Raw genomic sequence first — 19,723 nt, forward strand, 5'->3', positions numbered from 1 at the left:
GAGCAGGAGCACAAACCGTGAGCAGTGGGGGCTGCTCACCAGAGCTGAGCTCCGCGGGCAGCACAGCACATCCCAGTGTCCGCCCAGTGCAGAGAGCATCCCAGCTCAGTACATCCCAGTGTCCGCCCAGTGCAGAGAGCATCCCAGCTCAGTACATCCCAGTGTCCGCCCAGTGCAGAGAGCATCCCAACTCAGTACATCCCAGTGTCCACCCAGTGCAACATCCCAGTTCATTGCATCCCAGTGTCCGCCCAGTGCAGAGAGCATCCCAGTGTCCACCCAATGCAGAGAACATCCCAGTTCAGTACATCGCAGTGTCCACCCAGTGCAGAGAACATCCCAGCTCAGTACATCCCAGTGTCCTCCCACTGCAGAGAACATCCCAATTCATTACATCCCAGTGTCCGCCCAGTGCAGAGAGCATCCCAACTCAGTACATCCCAGTGTCCACCCAGTGCAACATCCCAGTTCATTGCATCCCAGTGTCCGCCCAGTGCAGAGAACATCCCAGCTCAGTACATCCCAGTGTCCGCCCAGTGCAACATCCCAGCTCAGTACATCCCAGTGTCCGCCCAGTGCAGAGAGCATCCCAGCTCAGTACATCCCAGTGTCCGCCCAGTGCAGAGAGCATCCCAGTTCATTGCATCCCAGTGTCCACCCAATGCAGAGAACGTCCCAGTTCAGTACATCCCAGTGTCCACCCACTGCAGAGAGCATCCCAGCTCATTCACTGCCTCCCAGTCTGCATCCACCCAGTGCAGGGAGCATCCTGGGTCTTCCCTGCCCCACCTGCTGCTTCTGCAATGCTCTGCTGCTTCTCCGTTACTGAAACATCCCTTGCTTTCCCCCTTTGTTTTCTCTCCCAAGTCTCCTTTGACTCCCGTCTCACCTTTATTCCTTATAGGGCCTCTGTTTCTGACTTGATCAGACTGACATTGAAACACAGTTGTGCCTGAAAAACTCTCTCCTGTTTTGCATCTTGCCGCTTTGCTGCTGTTTGGGTGCCTCCAGAATAATCAGCCTTTCTGTTGCCTTTCCCATGACTTCTCTTTGCTTCGCTGACTCCTTCAGCTGCGCCTTTTCTGCAGCTGTTCTGCACGCCGTTGCTTTCAGAAGCCGCAGGCAGAGCTGCATTGTGCTCTGCTGTCCGTTGGCTTCAGCATCCTGCGCGTCAAAACCCTTTCCTAGAGCCAGAAAAAGGGGCCGGTGTGAAAGTTCCTGTTTTCCAAAGAGCAAAACTCCTTGGAAACAACCTCATGGAAATCCTCGGTATTATGTGGAGGCACAAAATGAATCTCACATCAGACTGTTCCATAAGTGTTAGTCCTGAGTAACCATTCCACACTAAAGGAGGATGCTGCTGAGCGTGGTTGAAATGAGTGGCTGCTTTCTGTAAGGAAATAGTTTATTCCAGGGAAGCCACAGGGATGAAATAAATCATTAAATAGCTGCAGTGCTGTTCATCGGTCTAAAAGTGTCTATCTGTCGGGTGGGCATCGACTTTGAGCTGCGCGCTAATTGGAGCACAAGGTGATCAACCTCTAATTCAAACCCCCTGCCTAAAAACCCTAATTGAAAAAGAAAAGAATTATTGATGTTATTTATTTATAATATTCCAGCTAGTTGCAGTTATAAATATTTCCCAAATCCCTGGACAAGGAATGGTAAAGCAGCCGTGCTTTATCCATCAAGATGAAATCTTAAATTGTGCCGGCACTCAGCTGACTTGCAGTAAACAGCACCAGTAAACAGCAAAGGCTTTTCTGGCTCAGCTCACCGGGGATCTTGTCCTTCCACCTGCCCCGGTACCACTTGCGGAATGTCCTTGGATGTGAAACAGCAGCTTTGTGCAGTTAATGTCTCTCTTAGAGCTCCTGTGGGTTTCGTTGGCAAGTGGAGTCTCAAAACATATTTACTTCTGATGTGGTATGGAGATTTTGGGGAATTAAAGGACTGGTTTAGACAGTTTTACTCCTTTAAAGATTCTCTGTGTTTTTATGATGGGGTGAAACCCCCTCGTTCCTCACCGTACGTGTGTATATTCAGCGTGACCTGCCTCTGTCCACCAAACTGGGCCGACAGCTCACATGTGCTGCCATGTGGGTTTAATGTGGGTAAATCATTACTGAGACCAAACCTGGCAGTAATTAATTACTTTCCGTGATAATGAATCTAGCGTGCCTGGTCTGCAAAAGCCTGGGAGAGAGGTTGGCGCTGTTTGAGTTCCAGCCGTGTACCTGCCAGAGCTGAGAAGGTTTGGGATGATGCTCTGGGATCCTTGTGTTTTCTGCCATCCCTAAAGCAGAAGAGCCGCTCCTTATGATCCTTATGATCCAGGCAAACTTTGAACATATTAATGTACGTCTTTGCCTTAGTAGTGAGATTCTTTGAATGAGTGTCATTGAAATGCTGAATTGCAGCTTGGTGGTTAATGAATGGGGTTCTAACATCCTTTGGTTTGTTTCTTTGCAGCTGGAGGTTTCTGTTTTACATCACGGCGTTCTTCACTGGCCTGGCTGTCCTGTACGACGTGAGTACACCGGCAGTGCCACCTGCTGTTCCACCTGCCAGCACCTGCAAAACCGGCAGGTTTTGTTGTCATACATGTCCTTTCTGACCTTCTCATAGAGCTTTTCCCACCGTCTCGGTGTGTATCCTCTGCACAACACGCGTATCAAACCACAGACATCCTGGCCTGTGCTTGTTTTAAAAACTCCAGCTCAAAACCAAGAGGTTTCCTCTTCTTCTGCCAAAGCAGAAGAACATTGGGATTGTGTGAAAACACATTTCTGGGGGCAGGAGCTGGAACACTGACCTGAAGTGGAGGCTGCAGGGCCTGTTTGTGTGTTGTAAAAACTCAGCCTTCCTTTGGAGCATGGACTGCAATTTAATGACTTTATTCATTGATTTTCCTTACCCAAGGGATGCTCCATGCAGGAAGAAATTTTGGGGACTTCAGTTGCCGTACGTCTGTGGAAGTTTCTGATCTGCCAAGTTCTAAACTACCAATTCGATATGAAGTGTGAACCAAGTCAGATATCTTCAGAGGTTCATTACTTAGACTGTAGGACGATCCTCGCCAGTAGAGGAAAAAACATGTTCCTGACACACAAATTTTCAGCTTTCTTCCTACATTTTTCTTCAAAGCACAGAGATTCTTAATGAAACAGTTGTAAGAATATTTGAATATATTCAAAACCACTACCCCAGGGCTGCAACAAGTTGGTAGAAATTGTCCCTGAGCGATTTGATTTGGAATTGGGCTGGACACCGTGTGAAATGTCAGCGCAATAGCCACAAATTGGCAACATCACAAGCAACCGCAGGTTCTTGTAGCAGAAATTTCTTGTCAAATGAATTCCGGACAGCGCAACCAGCTCTGCCTGCAATAAAACACCACAAAGGCTGTAGTGGTAACGAGCTAAAGGAGTAAGTTGATAAGAGAAGAATTCCTCTGGCATTCTCACATTCGTGTTGCATTTCCTTTCCAGAAGCCTTGGCTTTGGGACCACAGAGAGTGCTGGACGGGGTATCCACAACAGGTGAGTCATGCAAGAGGGAAAACTGCTGGTTTAAATCATCGTCTTTCAATATCTTTTGAAAATCCGGTTATATGGTGACGAAAGAGAGGGCACTGAATTAAATCTGGACCCACAAGCCCTAAGAATTCAAAGCCAGATCCTCATCAATGGGAAGTGTCTTTGTATCTGGTGTGAGCTAAAGGCAGTTGAGGATGAGTCAGGAAAGCAGGAGGAGGCTGCACAGATAGAGGGCAGGTGGGAGTTCTGACCACGTGAGCCAAGAGCCTGGAAAATGGGAATACTCCAGGCCGTGTAGTTTGTAGAGGAGACGCAGCCCGGAGAGGAACATGTTGCCTGAGGACAAGTAGCAAAGACCTCAGTGGCGTGTAGAACAGAGGACGTGCTCTGAACGCCACGTATTTCAGCTGAACTGAAGAATTGTAGAATCCCAGGTTGGAAGGAACGGCTGTTACACAACAGTTTTTACTACTTGTTAAATAAATTATCCCAGCTGATGAGCTCAGCTTTGGCAGGTCCGTCTTGGAGCCGTCTGGACCTGGCTTGGTTGGACACAGGGCAGCTTCTGGCACCTTCTTGGAGCAGCCGTCCCTGCAGCGGCCCTGCTACCAAAACCTGGCCGTGTGAACGCAACACGCACCGTCCAGCAGCTCTAACAAACAGAAAAGACCCAAACCGGAGCTGGTGATGTCCCACCGGCAAAGAGCAAGAAAGGGCAAGGACAGACCTGTGTGTGAGCAGGAAAAAAGAATGGAGTAAATATAGTTTCTACTAAACCATGCCCTGTCCTACAGACAAGGACAAAAGGAAAGCCAGTTATCCCAAATAATCTTATATTTGCAGACAAAAGTCCCTTCTGATCCAGACCTCCTGTTGGATAACCTCTGGCAGATGTTAACATCCCCCAGTGGCACCAGAGCATCCAGCTGTGCTGCTTGTGGCCAGTCACTGGTGCTGTGAAGGAAAACAAACTAAAATCTATGCAGGCCACAAATCAACACTTTGGGTAGAGAAAGCCCAGATAGATGGGGATTTGGGGGCACCGTGCTCTGTGATTCTTTGGAAATGTTAGTTGCAAAGCTGCTGTAGTCATAGTAATTTTCTCTTATCAAACAGGTTGAGGTTTAGGAGGCCATATAGTGCCACAACAGCAAAAAATTACTTGTTAAATAGCACATACCTTGCTGGGTGCATCTAAGCCTTTAGTTTTCCAGCTGTGAAACCCCAAAGAAATTACCCAGAAGAATGCAGATTACTTTTCTCACTGGGATTCAGTGAGTAACCACATTGTTCACTTGAAGTGTTTCCCCGTGAAGTGTTGGTTTGGTTGGCTGATATTCTTCTGATGAGGAAGGAGCCTTCACTTCCAGCCCTTGCTCTGCTTGATCTGATGGGTATTTCCCCGTCTCTTCCCCTCTCACAGCCTCTCCAGCCCTCCCTGTTCTGGTACTACCTGCTGGAACTCTCCTTCTACTGGTCCCTGGTCTTCACGCTGCCCTTTGACGTGAAGAGGAAGGTGAGTGGCAGCCTCAGGGAAGAGCCGAGCGAAACAAGACCCGAAGTGAACACTCAGGAGAGAGAGGGAGCCTGAGAGAGCTGGGGCTGTTGAGCTGGAGCAGCTGAGAGGGATCTGATCAATGGGATCAATATCTCAGGGTGGGTGTCAGAGGATGGACCAGACTCTGTTCAGTGGTGCCCAACGCCAGGGTGAGGGGCAACGGGCACAGACTGAAACACAGGAGGCTCCATGTGAACATGAGCAGCAACTTGTTTGCTGGGAGGTGCCAGAGCCTGGCCCAGGCTGCCCAGAGCGGGTGTGGAGTCTCCTGCTCTGAGACATTCCAACCCCCTGGACCCACCTGTGTGATCTGCTCTGTGACCCTGCGTGAGCAGGTGGGGCTGGGGATCTGCAGAGCTCCTGCAACCCAACCAGGCTGGGGTTCAGGAGGGTGATCCCCAAGAGTCTGAGGTTCTGAGGGACTCTGTCCTTGCTGATCGCAGGAATTGCCATTCCCAGCCACTGCCTTCCCTCTCCTCTGGGAAGTGGAGAACACAAAACGTGACACAGAAAGGTGCAAACTACTGCAGTGTTCTCAATCCAAACTTCAAATCTAAACTTTAAAATTGCTTTTCTGAGACTCTCCTAGGCTTGTAGACAGGAAAAGAGATGATTCTCTGCCAGTTAAGCTGCCTGTGCCCCTGGTGCCTGTGCCCCAGCAGACAGTGCTGCGTGGTTACACCGGCACACTCGGGCATTGAGGCTGTAAGTATGTTCTTATAAGGGTAGTTGTGAGTCTCCACCAGTGATCCTGAGGGTCTGCGATGATTGTGCAAACAGGCACAGGGGCACAGAGATGGATACGGGCACCTCTTTGTGACAGAAAGGAAGCTTTGTGTTGAGTTTGTACTGAATCGTTGGCTCTTCTGTCATCTGATTTGCACCATCACGGGACCAGTACTGGTGGAGGGAGAGAGTGTTCTTTGCTGTGAGATCCTCAGTTTGTACCATAATCTCTTCATTCCTGGGTCTCTTGGTTGTCTGCATTTGTAGAATGTGTTTGGTAGAAGAGTTATAAGGGTAAGACCTTATAGTGGGAGGTTTCTTAGTCATTGGGAAGAGAGCTTTCCTTGCTACCTGCAGGAAGCACACTTGAAACGGGCAGAAGGATATGATATATTTTATTCTGTGCTGTATTTATGTATTTTATTCTCTGCTGTCCCCTTCAGGACTTCAAGGAGCAGATAGTCCATCACGCTGCAACCATCTTCCTCATCAGTTTCTCATACTGTGCCAATTACATCCGCATCGGGACGCTGGTGCTGGTGATTCACGATGCCTCCGATTGCTTCCTAGAGGTGAGCTCGCAGCGGACGTGCCGGGCAGAGCCTGGAGAGCAGCGCTGTTCTCCAGCCAAAGGGTGCATTTGATCTGGCTCAGCACGGGCCGGGCATTACGGTGTTTCACAGATAACTCAGGACTGATCAGACCCACCCTAGGAAGAGGCAGGATTATCCACACACAGATTGTCCCGTATCTGGCTCATTAGCTTCCTGGAGCATGTGCAGATGCACGGTCTTGACCTGCTGTTTTATTGTTCTTTCTCCTTCCAGCCAACTAAGATATTCAATTACATGAAGTGGAAAAAAACTTGCGACAGCCTCTTTATGATCTTCTCCGCTGTTTTCCTCATCAGCCGCCTGGTCGTTTTCCCCTACACGTGAGTCTGCTGCAGTCAAGGGAAATGGCAAAGCTGCCTTCTGAGAGGCAGCCTAATTCAGCCGGGGGCCGAATCTTTAGCTGTAGCCTTTGCTTTTCGATCCTTGAGCGTGTGTTTGTGCCCTTTGCATGGGCTGCAGGGCCACGTGGCTGTTGCACCTGCCTTGGGGTAAAGGAGGGTGAGCCTTGGAGTTCCTAAAGTGCTGCAGCGCACTGCAGAGCAGCAGCCCTCACCCTGTGGCTCTGCCCCACTTGTTTCTGGTGGGGAACTGAGACCTGGCTCACATCTGTTCTATATAAGAAGAAAGTGCCTGATCTGAAACTTTCTGGGGCTTAATTACAGCCTTATTAACATGTTTTCCCTTCGCTGCAATTCTCTCTCATTTGCAGAGTGCTCTATAACACCTACTATTACTCCATGGAGATATTCCAACCCTTCTTCGGATACTACTTCGTGAATACTCTCCTGATCATTCTGCAGCTGCTCCATGTCTTCTGGTCCTGCCTGATTATTCGTATGGTCTACAAGTTCGTCCTCCAGGGCACGGTATGGACCAGTTTGTTGTCCCCTGTGTGTGACATGGGGAGGGAGGGTCCACCCACAGTGCTTGGGAGCGCAGGGCTTCATCTGGGATGGATTCCTTCTTGCCCCAGTGAAATCATACATGTACGTTCGTAACAGTGAGGTGAAAGGAAGACTCAATATTATTAGGGAAAGTGGTCAAAAAAAGAGTAAGTTTTTAAAGTCACTACGATGTTTGGTTCAGTTCTGATGCTTGTATTCAAGAAAAATGTGGATTGGAGGCCAGTGGAGATTTCCATGAACAAAGTGAGTGACATCTGGGTCATTCAGCACTTGGCCCTGTATGACTTTCATTTGTAACAAAACTAAGAAATCAAGGCAGCAAAAGTCGTCATGACTGGGGAGGCCAGTGCAAAAGTGCTTCCCTTCTAGTGCAGGATTTTTAATTACGGTGTTACCGAGATCACAGAATCACAGAATGGCTGAGGATAGAAAGCACCTCTGAAAGTCTCGTCCATCTTCCTGGCTTAGTCAATGTCACCTAGAGCGGGTTGCCCAGGACCACGTCCAGACGGCTTTTCAATATCTCACAAAAAATCCATGCGCCCTGTGCCATGCTCGGTCACCCTCACAGTAAAAAACTGTTTCCTGGTGTTCAAAGGGAGCTTCTCGTGTTTCAGTTTGTGTCCGTTGCCTCTTGTCCTGTCACTGGGCACTGCCGAGAAGGCTCTGGCACTTTCCCAACATCCCCTGAGCCTTCCCCTCCCCAGGCTGAACATCCCAGATCTCTCAGCTTTTCTCCAATGTGAGATGCTCCGGTTCCTCCATCATCTTTGTGGGACTCTCTCCAGTTTGTCCATGTCTCTCTTGTGCTGAGGAGCCCAGAAGTGGACCCAGCACTCCCAATGTGGCCTCGCCAGTGCCGAGCAGAGGGGATGGATCCCTCGACTTGCTGCCAGCGCTCCTCCCGACACAGCCCAGGAGGGGCAAGGGCACATTTCTGGCTCCTGTTCAACTGGGCGTCTGCCAGGACCTCCAGGTTTTTCTCAGAGAAGCTGCTGAGCCCCCGGCACGTCCTGGTGCCTGCGGTTGTTCCTCCTCGCACTCCCCTTGTTGAATCTCACAGGGTTCCAGTTTGCCCAGTTCCCCAGCCTGTCCAGGTCTGATCCTGTGCCATATCAGCCACTCCTCCCAGTTTTGTCTCTTCAGCAAACTTGCTTTGAGTTCGCTCTGCCCCAGCACCCAGATCGTTTATATGTTTTATCTGGTTTGTCTTGCGGTGCTGTAGACATCTCCAGAGCACGTAGTTCTGTCTGAACCAGCTGTCCGGACTCTTTCCGTAGCAATAGAGGCAAACAGGCGTGTCCAAAGCGTAACCAGTTCAAAACTGCACCCAGGTAATGCTGCTCATCTCCACCAGTCACAGAGCAACCCTGGATGAATGTTGGAGATGCAGCCCTGTCAACTTCAGTGAAATGCATCCCCCTCTTTCTGACCATAGCCTGTAATATTTGCTGTGACACCAAACAGCTGCTCAGCCTGAAATTCATCCCAAAATCAAAGACGTGTCCTAGAGGCATTGGATCGGCCACATGCCGAGGACACAGTCCAGGAAAAACAGTCAGCGCCTTGTGGGATGTGACCTCCTAGCCCAGTATCAGCTGTTTTATTAGTATCCAACTGGGGAATTCTGTCTTACGGGAACAGAGAACAAGAATTAAAGGCTCATCTTCATGCATATCGTCCCCGTTTTCTTTATCTGCCGTCCCTTGAGGTAGCAGAGAGCAAATTACTTGCAAATTAGGAAACAGAAACTTCACAGAGGAGAAAATGAAGATGCAACTGAAGACGCCCTTTTGTTGTTTTCCTAATCCAGTGTGGGCTGAATTAGCATTGGGGTTATTACAGTGCAAAAATGATGAGGTAATAAACAGCCTTATTAGAAAGAAATGAAGCAGCAGGGAGAAAAATACTGAAGCGTATCCGAAATTGTTCCTATTTTGTCTAAAAATCATCTGCCACATTTGACGCAAAAATATATTTGAGTTCTTTCCATATTGAGCAGTCAACAGCAAACAAAAATCATCCTAACCAGATGGTTTCAATGGTAATTAGTAGCCCAAAGCAAGTATACAGGACATTCTCCCCATTTTGAGAGCCACGAAGTTCTCGCTCCAGTCAGAAGTTCACGTTCTTCTCACAGGATTTTCTGATCTCCACAGTTTTCCTCTCTGGCTACGGGATTATCTGTGTCACCTTCTCATGTGACGTCCCCTAATCCCCAGTGATTAGAACTCAGCCCAGATCCTGAAGTAACGAGTTTCATTCCCTGGTACATCGCAGTAATTCACACAGCTGGATGGTTCCTTTGGGAACCTCGTGGGTTTTAGGGCCTCGGCCACATTCCATGGCCATGAAGGGATAAACAGGAATATAAATTATTAGTATTTGTCCTTCTGCTGCAGAACAAGACTCCTGCGTAGTTCCTGAATGGCCAATTCCAGAACAACATGAGGAGCAGGTTGTGGACAGAATATACAACAGCATCTCCTGCCCGTGTTGTCCTTGGAGGCAGTTTGAATTCAGTGCGAGTTCGGGTTCTTGCAAATCCTGTCTGCATTTGGGTGTAGTGATCTCTAGAAAGAGCATCGGACCAAACAGACTTTTTAACGTGATTCATGAGATATCCCACAACAAACAGAGTAAACGGAGACCAGAGGTGTCCGTGCAGCGTCTGACACAGCACGGAGCACTTTCCAGAGCTCGGGTCACAGTCGGATTTGCTGCTTTCCCTCAGAACCCTCTTTCCAACAGGGAGTGTCACACCGTGAATTTGTCCCCAATTTTGGTGTCTTTTATTGCAGAGTAGAAATAGCCTGCGAAGCCAGCAAGTGCTCGCCTGCTTTTTCTAAACTGTTGTTTTATCACGTTTTTTATTCTTTGTCTTCCTTTTAAGGCAATGAATTAAATATTTACCAAAGTGGGTTACAGATCTCTCAGTCAATAGCAAGAGGCAAAACCTGAACGTAAGACTGAACGTAGTCGGAGTTGAGAGGCTTAGTGTTGAGTTTATTGGAAAGTGATGCTGTCAGACTGCCCTAAGTGCTCAACCTGCAGCCCTGTGGGCCACACATGAGCAGAAGTTTGTCCCTTTTTGTCCCCTTTGGCAGATGTAAAAGAGCTTGATTAACTGCTCCCCCTCCCCATCCTTTTTTTCAAGCAGCGAGGTGTTTCTCCTCGGTCTTACACAATTGTCCTCAGTCCTGCACACCTGCGGTTTGGTGCTGCTTCCCAGCCCATACAGCAATTCCTGATGTTATCAGGGTCACAGCTGGGATTGCACTGAAATCAAAGAGATGGAGAGAATCTGTTTCCAAAGGTGATGCAAACCCAAAGGGTGCTGAGGGGTCTGGAGCATCTTTGTGATGAGGAGAGACTGAGGGAGCTGGGGCTGTTGAGCTGGAGAAGAGAAGCTGAGAGGGATCTGATCAATGGATCAATGCCTCAGGGTGGGTGTCAGAGGATGGACCAGACTCTGTTCAGTGGTGCCCAGCGCCAGGGTGAGGGGCAACGGGCACAGACTGAAACACAGGAGGCTCCATGTGAACATGAGCAGAAACTTGTTTGCTGGGAGGTGCCAGAGCCTGGCCCAGGCTGCCCAGAGCGGGTGTGGAGTCTCCTGCTCTGAGACACTGAAACCCCCTGGACCCACCTGTGTGATCTGCTCTGTGACCCTGCGTGAGCAGGGGGGGCTGGGGATCTGCAGAGCTCCTGTAACCCAGCCAGGCTGCGATGCTGTGACGTGGTATGCGTGTGGATGCGTGTGCCAAAGGCAGAGGCTGGGGCAGCAGATGGATGTTCAGCCTGGGGCTCAGCTGGCTCTGTGTTTGTATCGCTTCTTATTTCCATTTTCCCATAGATGGAGAAGGACATGAGGAGCGACACCGAAGAAAGCGACAAGGATGAAGAAAGAGAAAAGATTAAGGAAAAGGAGAAAAACGGGGTGGCGTATTTCAGCAACGTCACAAGCAACAATTACATCCAGCGCAACGGGTCTGAGCCACTGAACGACAGAACCCACCTCAGCAACGGCCACGTCAAGGACCGGTAGCCACTGCTCACCTGCGGCGGGGCTGGGCTGCGATGGAGCCAGCCCACCGTCTTTAGAAACAGTTTTGCTCATTGTGTAGATAAAACGGAGTGCGTTTGCAGTATCATAGCTGAATTCCTGCTTCCTGTACACAGAAGTGTTCATAGTCGGTGATATCAGAAGGAAGTTTTTGGCCTTTCTTCAATAAAATCTTACTATAGGTTGTAGCCTTGAAGCGGATAGAAAGGGATCAAAGTGGTTTGACTTGTATTAGACTGTACCATAGTTCCTGTTAAATGCGTTAATCTTGAAAAATACTTTAAAAAACAAAGAAGTGGATAAAGTCTGGCAGTGTCAAGTCTTAACCACCTCATGTTGTTTAATAGGAATCTGTTTAGCCTTGATCAGCCTCTGGGGGCCCTGGCCCATTGCCACTGATGATTATGGCTGGTAAGTGTGACACTCAATACGGGGACATCTCTTTTGAGAAGACATACCCCATACACTCAGAAAATTACAACTGAATATAGTGGAATGAAAGCTTTGGCAAGACATAGGAGAATATGTTTTCTTCTCAAAGGAGATGCTGCTGTGTGGCGTGTCACAGTTTTGTAACGGTGTGGATCTCTGTCCCTTCTGTTGTCAGCATTATTGCCACAGAGGTGGGAACTCCAAAGGCTGGAGAGAACCCACCCACCCAAATCAGAGCTGGAAGAGCTGGGAAATTCAGGCAGCCGTGCCTCAGGTGTCAGGTAATCCTTTAAACCTGCCTCGGAGGGAAGTGTGGTCAGCGGGAGGTGACGAGGAACTAGATAATCTAGAATACAACAGTGATTAGTGCTCCTGTTTTCACCTGGTGTGATTGGCACAGTGGGAAACGGTTACAGAGTGAACTTGTGGCAAGAAGGGAGAACATTTCCTCTGTCCTCAGAGGAAAAAGGATCCAGAAGAGATCTGCTGAACCTTATGGAATATTGCTTTAACGCGGCCTTCGAACTCGAGGGCCTTTGCCTGGACGCATCAGGAATGGCAGGTTTAAAGCAGTAGTCCATGAAGTTATGATGCAGTTCTGGTTCCGTTTGTCCACATGTCCTGTGTCTTATGTCCTGTCTTAGACCTTGGATGCTGTAATCCCTTAAAAGAGTTAAATTAGCGTGACACGTTCCTGTTCTACTGATCAGTTATTCTATGAAATCAAAGCGTTGGCAGATCCGCTGTGGGGAGTGCGGGGACCCCCACTGCCAGGGCCGTGCGGACGCTTCCCTGGTTGTGCCCAGCGAGGGCCAGCGCTGACTGGGAGGAACATGGACCAAGGAAATGCCTGATTTGAGGAGGTTGTGCACGTGTCTAAGATTTAAAAGGCAGGTGACAGCGTAGAAGGACCAGAGGGTTTTCAGGGCTCCACTCGGGTGAGCTGAGACTGGGAGCTTTGATCTGAGCTGGTATGTGTTCATCTCAGGTTTCCGGCAAAATACTTGGGATGGTTTCAGAGGGGCTGATCCCAGGGCAGTAACGCGCTCTGGGACGAGAGCCTCTGCTCCTGCATCGTCCTTTAAATTCTTATTTGCTGAAGACAGTTTGTCTCTGAAACCTGGAGCTAATTTGAGGTTTGGAGTGTATCTTCTGTATCCTGCCATGTGCCTTTAATCCGAGTCTACAGCCTCGCTGCTCCTCTGCGGTGACGTGTTCCGGAGGGATGGTTATGTATCGTTTTGTACTACTGAATGGAAACTTTCTTTATAAATTACTTTTGAGAGATTTGATTGTCTGGACTATTTTCTACTTTAACTAGCAAGAGTTAACCTGGATTCGTTGGAGTATATAGGTGGATGTGTGATAAGGGAGACACGAATCGGTGCCGTTGCCAAGGCCAGTGCACACGCAGCGCAGGGAGAGGAGGTCACATACCCAGGACACCCAGCCAGGACAGATCTGCAGCCACATGATTTGTCTCCGACCAGGTAAAGCTGCGTTGGAACAAGGGACACTTGGGGACACCCCACACCAGACCCCAGGGCATGCCAGCTTGCTCGGTACCACCAGGGTGGTGAAAAGTCCAGGACTGCAGCACTGGGGAGATGCTTTGGACTTGCAAGGGTAGGGAGAAAGAAATTAATGTCTATTTTTCTTTCTCATGAGGTTTTAGGAGGCTGGGGAAGATCCCTGTTGTAGGAACACACCACCTCTCACCTGAGGAGCTGGATGCTTCCCAGCGACTGCACAATGCAGACACGTGTTGGTGCCTGCTGAATTTTGTCCCTCAGGGCTTTTTTGTTGCTCTGATGGCTGAGATAAACTCATTAGGAGGCAAATCTGGTTCTTGTGAAAGAACTAGAGAGCTGGGGCTGTTGAGCTGGAGAAGAGAAGCTGAGAGGGATCTGATCAATGGATCAATATCTCAGGGTGGGTGTCAGAGGATGGACCAGACTCTGCTCAGTGGTGCCCAACGCCAGGGTGAGGGGCAACGGGCACAGACTGAAACACAGGAGGCTCCATGTGAACATGAGCAGAAACTTGTTTGCTGGGAGGTGCCAGAGCCTGGCCCAGGCTGCCCAGAGCGGGTGTGGAGTCTCCTGCTCTGAGACATTCCAACCCCCTGGACCCACCTGTGTGATCTGCTCTGTGACCCTGCGTGAGCTGGTGGGGCTGGGGATCTGCAGAGGTCCCTGCAACCCAACCAGGCTGGGATGCTGTGCTGCATCAAGGATTCAGGAGAGCTGTTGGACTTGATTAAAAACAACAGGGGAGGGCTTTGCAGCCTGGGAAGGAAAAGCTGCAAGAAAGAGGTCGCAAGAGAGAAGCCCCTGGTGTTATCATCACCAGGTGGGGACTTGTTGTCTGTGCAGCAGTGTAACTGCAGCCACCTCCTCAACACCCACTGAGCCACTTTTGTGTACTAGGACATCTTATCCCGCCAGGCAGGTCAGAACAAGTGACGTTGTTTCGACTGATCTGAAGTCGTGGGATCGAGCGAGAGCGGGGAGTGTGATTGATGAGCTGTCAAGCTGGGAATCTCGAATGAGGAATGAGTTTTATGTCTTGCTGCTACTTGCATGCTGAGTCCCGAAGCCTCGTCTGTCCGTGCCCCCGTCCTCACCAGCATGGGGGTGTCACAGCGGCTCTGGCACCACAAATACCAACTGCCACCTGGAGCTGCCTGGGAAGACTTGAAGGACTCCGCAGAAACCACCACCTGCAGCTTTGGCACGTCTTGCTCTGCGTCCCTGCTGCCCTGTTCGTGATGCACCTCTGAAAGGTGAGTGTGCTGGTTGCCACCAGCATCTCACAGGGTTGCTCCAGGATAATCCTCACCTGCTTCCTGACCACTACAAGGTGTCCAGAGGACTGTCCCCAAGAATACTGAATCTCTCTGCTTTTTGTGGCATGTGGCATCCAAATACCACACAAATACGATGCGGTATTTGCCCTGCCCTCCCTCTCTCCTGTGCCTGTGGCATCACCTGTCCCCACGGGTGTGAGAAGACAAGCCCACCCTCAGTCCCACCTTACCTGTGGGTCCCTCTGGAGAGAGTCCAAGTGGGACCTTGCAACACAAGCACCGAGAGCTCATAGATCCCGCTGTGGATTCCCATGACACACATTTGATGTATTATTTGACTCCTACAGTATTTTCCAACACTGAAGCAATGACTTACTTGTCTCTCCCAGCTGGTCAAAGGACAGAGAAGCACAGAGCTTAAGGGTCAGAGCAGCCCTTTATTTCACAGCAGCCCTGAGGAGTTTTTGTACCATAACCACGCTGGCCACTGTTTCCAATAATGACCATCATGTAGACACCAAGGTTTCACTGGCTTTTGCTTCAAGTTGATTTGCCGGGTGGAATCAAAGTCACAAAGGAAGAGATCTATTCTCAAAATTTAAACATTTCACGGACCAAATTTGACGCAATCCAACTCCCCTCAGCTGTAGAGCAGATGACCTTTTCTTGGTTATGCTGGATCTGGCGTCGCTTAGGCCCACGTGTCAAACCTTCGCACAGAGACGCAGCCGTGAATAGGAAGGGGACAAGGGAGCTTGTTCTCTATGACTTGGCACATGTCCAGGTAGGGATCAAACAGGACTACAATGGGGAGGGCACTGTTCCCCTTCCTCTGTCCAAGGAGATAAATGCGTCCGTTCGCAGTGCTGCACCCCATGAAGAACTTGTGGGTCAAGCATTCCTCATCCACCGGGGTCCATTCGTCTGTCTCCACGTCCAGTCGAAAAGCTCCCCCGCCGATGGTGTACAGAGCGCCGTTCAGTGATGTGATGCAGAGATCATACCTGCGGGGGAAGAAACCTGGATCAGAATCAACAGAAAGATCTGGGCCCTGAAATATTCATAGAATCATTTTGGTTGGAAGAGACCATTAAGATCATTGAGTCCAACCATAACCTGACTCTGGCACTAAACCACGTCCCTGAGAACCTCGTCTATACTCACTATGACCTTGGTCCTTATATCAAGAGAGAACCACGGGAGTGTTGGTGTGATGGGAGCTCTGCATTTCTCCAGCCCAGCCGCTCCTTGGCACAGGACCAACACTAGAATGTTTCAAAGAAAGGTCCCAGAAGATTCTTTCTTACCTTGGAAGCGGAGAGAGCGAGATAACATCCCAGCTGTCCGTCTCTATGTTCAGCCTTTGCACTCCATCATAGACGTGTCCATTTTCATCCAGGCCGCAGACCACGTAGATCCTGGTCCCCACGCTGACGGCATCTCCCCTTTCCACGGGCTGAGCCATGGGACTCATGCTCTCCCACTCCGAGTCCAGCAGCGCCATGCGCTCCACGGCTGGGACGATCCCGTCGTCCGTGCTCCCCCCGAGCACGTACAGGTACAGTCCCGCTCCCACCGCACAGTGGCTGTTGCGGGACTTCTTCATGGCCGGCCCCTCCAGCCAGCTGTTGTCCACACAGCTGTAGATGAGCACCCAGTCCACACTGTACCACACAAACTCATCCCGGAAATATCCTCCCGTCACGAAAAGGAAACTTCCTGGAAAGACAGCAGAGAAAACACAGAATCACAGAGTGTCAGGGGTTGGAAGGGACCTGGAAAGCTCATCCAGTGCAATCCCCCCATGGAGCAGGAACACCCAGATGAGGTGACACAGGAAGGTGTCCAGGCGGGTTGGAATGTCTGCACAGAAGGAGACTCCACAACCCCCTGGGCAGCCTGGGCCAGGCTCTGCCACCCTCACCCCCAACAAGTTTCTTCTCAAATTTAAGTGGAACCTCCTGTGTTCCAGTTTGTACCCATTATTCCTTGTCCTACCATCGGCTGTCACCAAGAAGAGCCTGGCTCCATCCTCCTGACACCCACCCTTTATATATCTGTAAACATTAATGAGGTCCCCCCTCAGTGTCCTCTTGTCCAGCTCCAGAGCCCCAGCTCCCTCAGCCTTTCCTCACACGGGAGATGCTCCACTCCCTGCAGCATCTTGGTGGCTGCGCTGGACTCTCTCCAGCAGTTCCCTGTCCTGCTGGAACTGAGGGGCCACAACTGGGCACCATATTCCAGGTGTGGTCTCCCCAGGGCAGAGCAGAGGGGCAGGAGAACCTCTCTGACCTACTGACCACCCCCTTCTAACCCACCCCAGGTACCATTGGCTTCCTGGCCACAAGGGCCCAGTGCTGGCTCAAACAGCAGTTACACAAAGGCTGAGAATTGCTCCTGAGAACTACAGTTCTCATTCCTCCCCCGGCTGTACTGATGAGGTACAAGATGAGCAGAGGTAATTACTGCTCTTCCGATGGGTTTGCAGGACTTTACTCCTCGTCTGCACAGATAGGCTGGGCCTACGCGATGCAGTAAATCCTTCCAAGGCTGCTCCCACTCATGGACACACTTGGTTGGAAAGAACCTCTGGGTTTATGTCCCAGCTGCCCCTTGAAATGGGAGTATCGCCAACACTAAACAAGGGAAGCCACCGTATTGTGCTGTCTTGGAAGTCTCCAAGCATGAGGCTTTCACAACATCCATGGGTAAGTTTAGCTTAACAGCAACTATAAATCAGAAGTCACCATCTGTCAAAACCAACAGGAAAGGCTGAAAAAATACGCTGCTTAAAGCAAAGTCGTCGGACTTGCTCCTGATAAAGCTGATGTAAGTTCAATTGCTTCTGCTATATGAAAAGAAATATTGAGCCTAACTGTTCTTTGAACGAGTACGAATGCAAATATGAACGAGGTTTTAGCAACGCTGGACATGTGGTTTTACAGGAGCAGCTGAACTCCTGTATTTGGGTCTCTAAGCCTCCACCTCTGTTCACATTTGCCCAGTCACGTTTCTCTAGCAGTTACCTACTGCTGCCACCGCGTACTGCGTGAGGTTCCTGCGCTGCAGCGGAGAGCAAGCCTGCCAGCTCTCTGTTTTAGGTTGAAAGAGGAACAATTCTTGCTGTTCCTTGTCGTGCTTTCCTCCCAGGACGTACAAGGTGTCGTAACTCCGGCCAGCACGAGGACACAGCTTCATGTCCCGCCAGCTGGGCGGAGGACAGCTGTCTAACTTCTTTATGAGTCTGGAAAAGGTGTCCGTCTGTCCCGCGCGCTTGCTGCGCTTCACCAGGACATCGAGGAAGGACAAACTCAGAAAAGCCACCCTGACTTCGCCCACCAAGTCCAGAAAGTCCTCCTCTCTCGTCGCTGGGTCCTCCATTATCCACCTCATGATGCTGTCGAAAACCACGTCTTCTCGCGAAACGAAGAGCTCATCGCTTTTCAGGAGACACGCCAGCGTCTCTTTGGGTAGGGCCTTAAACTCCTCCTGGCACATCACGTCCCCCCAGTGCGTCAGAGCCACGTTCAGAGCCGCCCGGTACAGCCCCGTGGCGGCGAATCGCTGCGCGTAGCCCAGCAGGCCCAGGCAGTTGGAAACGTGCAGCTCTCGCTCCAGAAACTTCTCGCACAACAGCTTCACCCTCTCGAACTGAAAAAAATCAGCTGTTTCCAGTAAGCTGACGACGTTTTCTTGGCCAATCGGCACTCGGGCCGTGCGAGCGAACTCGAGCAGCGCCTGGAAAGGCACCGCGTCGACCCCTCTGATCACGATGTGGTGTTGGGAGCTCTCCCTCGCCCCCCCAAAAAACATGGCTCGGAAATAGGGGCTGTGCAGCGCGAGGACGCTGCGGCTGACCTGGAACAGTCTCTGTCCAACCTCAAGAACCGTGTCTGCAGCCGCTTCTGTCTGAGGCCCCGGCTCCTCTGGTTCCTGCGCCGGCTCCATGCTCGAGACCGCCGGGCAGTTAAAATTAACTCAGCCCTTACACGGCCTTTACTCACAGGAGGTCTCTGGAAACATTATCCCCCCCGCTGGGATAAATACAAGATAAGCCAGACTTGTCCTAAAAATAGAGGATGTTTTCTACCCTCCTGCTTCGCTCTTCAGTCCTTCCCGCTGCTGAAAGCAGAGCTGTACAACCAAAAAATGCAGATTTAATTGGCATTATCATCTTAGCTGGGTAAGGCCACGGTGAATTAGAGGAGCTGTTGGCCAAGCAAAGAGCCTGGACTATGAGGGGAGACAACCAAAGCTTTGCTAAGCACTGACTAAATATCAAGAAGTTGTACATATTTAACTTTATACTTGAGTAAGAGATAGGGGAAGGAGTGAGCCCCCGTTCCAACCGTCACATATTGTCACCTTCAACCTTGGTGCACTCAATAAATACAGTCGGGGTACAAGCAACAGCTGATTCCACACACTGAACTTCTGGGTGTTCAGACCAAGGTGTTAAGTGGAGAGATTTGCACAGTGGCCTTGAACTAGTGCCCCTTGTCACCAAGAGCTCAGCCCAGCACGATTCGGTCCCATTTCTCAGTGGAGAATATTCCACAATCAGGATCACAAAGCACTCTTTTTTCCCCTGGAAAGGGCATTTCTGGGAGAGGATTCTGCAAAACTGCTGTTGCAGGTGGTTTCTGGAGTCACAGGAATGAATCCAATAGAAAAGCATACACACATTTAAAATTCTGCTATTACTTTCATATTATTTTCAGGGACTTGACTCCCAAACACAACTCGGGAGTCTGCGCTGCAGAGAAGGGCAGTTCAAGACTCGACTTGGGCTGATGACGAGCAAATTCTGCTCCAAACACTTGGTCTGGATGAGCGGGGAGTGAGGTGACTGCGAACTGGCTGAAGGGAAGAAGCCAGAGAGTCGTGGTCAATGGGGCACAGTCCAGTTGGGGCCTGTATCCAGTGCAGAGCATCAGGGGGCAGTGCTGGGGCCGGTATTATTCAATATATTCATCAACGATTTGGACGAGGGAATAGAGTGACTGTCAGCAAGTTTGCTGGTGACACCGAGCTGGGAGGAGTGGTGACACTGGAAGCTGTGCTGCCATCAGAG

General features: G+C 50.2%; 2 protein-coding genes across 4 annotated transcripts in view; one reads left to right on the forward strand and one right to left on the reverse strand.

Moving 5' to 3' along the window:
- CERS4 (ceramide synthase 4) overlaps window positions 1-13,130 on the forward strand; it is a 49,236-nt gene extending 36,106 nt beyond the window's left edge. For all 3 annotated transcript variants that reach the window (XM_082071978.1, XM_082071977.1, XM_082071979.1), the window contains exons 6-12: window positions 2,473-2,530; window positions 3,492-3,542; window positions 4,963-5,055; window positions 6,267-6,395; window positions 6,651-6,757; window positions 7,147-7,303; window positions 11,199-13,130. In XM_082071978.1, coding sequence (XP_081928104.1) covers window positions 2,473-2,530; window positions 3,492-3,542; window positions 4,963-5,055; window positions 6,267-6,395; window positions 6,651-6,757; window positions 7,147-7,303; window positions 11,199-11,390 — 787 coding nt within the window. In that variant the 3' untranslated portion in view covers window positions 11,391-13,130. The remainder of the gene's footprint in view (window positions 1-2,472; window positions 2,531-3,491; window positions 3,543-4,962; window positions 5,056-6,266; window positions 6,396-6,650; window positions 6,758-7,146; window positions 7,304-11,198) is intronic.
- Window positions 13,131-15,112: 1,982 nt separating this feature from the next.
- LOC309449594 (kelch-like protein 23) lies at window positions 15,113-18,597 on the reverse strand (the record flags this gene model as incomplete). The annotated part of the gene is made up of 3 exons (XM_082071847.1): window positions 15,113-15,653; window positions 15,957-16,368; window positions 17,676-18,597. 3 exons carry the CDS (start codon window positions 18,595-18,597, stop codon window positions 15,341-15,343), a joined length of 1,647 nt encoding a protein of 548 aa, XP_081927973.1. The 3' UTR covers window positions 15,113-15,340.
- Between the last annotated feature and the right edge of the window lie 1,126 nt (window positions 18,598-19,723).

The sequence above is a fragment of the Streptopelia decaocto genome (assembly GCF_964273445.1).
Source record: "Streptopelia decaocto genome assembly, chromosome: 24".
Classification (NCBI taxonomy): Eukaryota; Metazoa; Chordata; class Aves; order Columbiformes; family Columbidae; genus Streptopelia; species Streptopelia decaocto.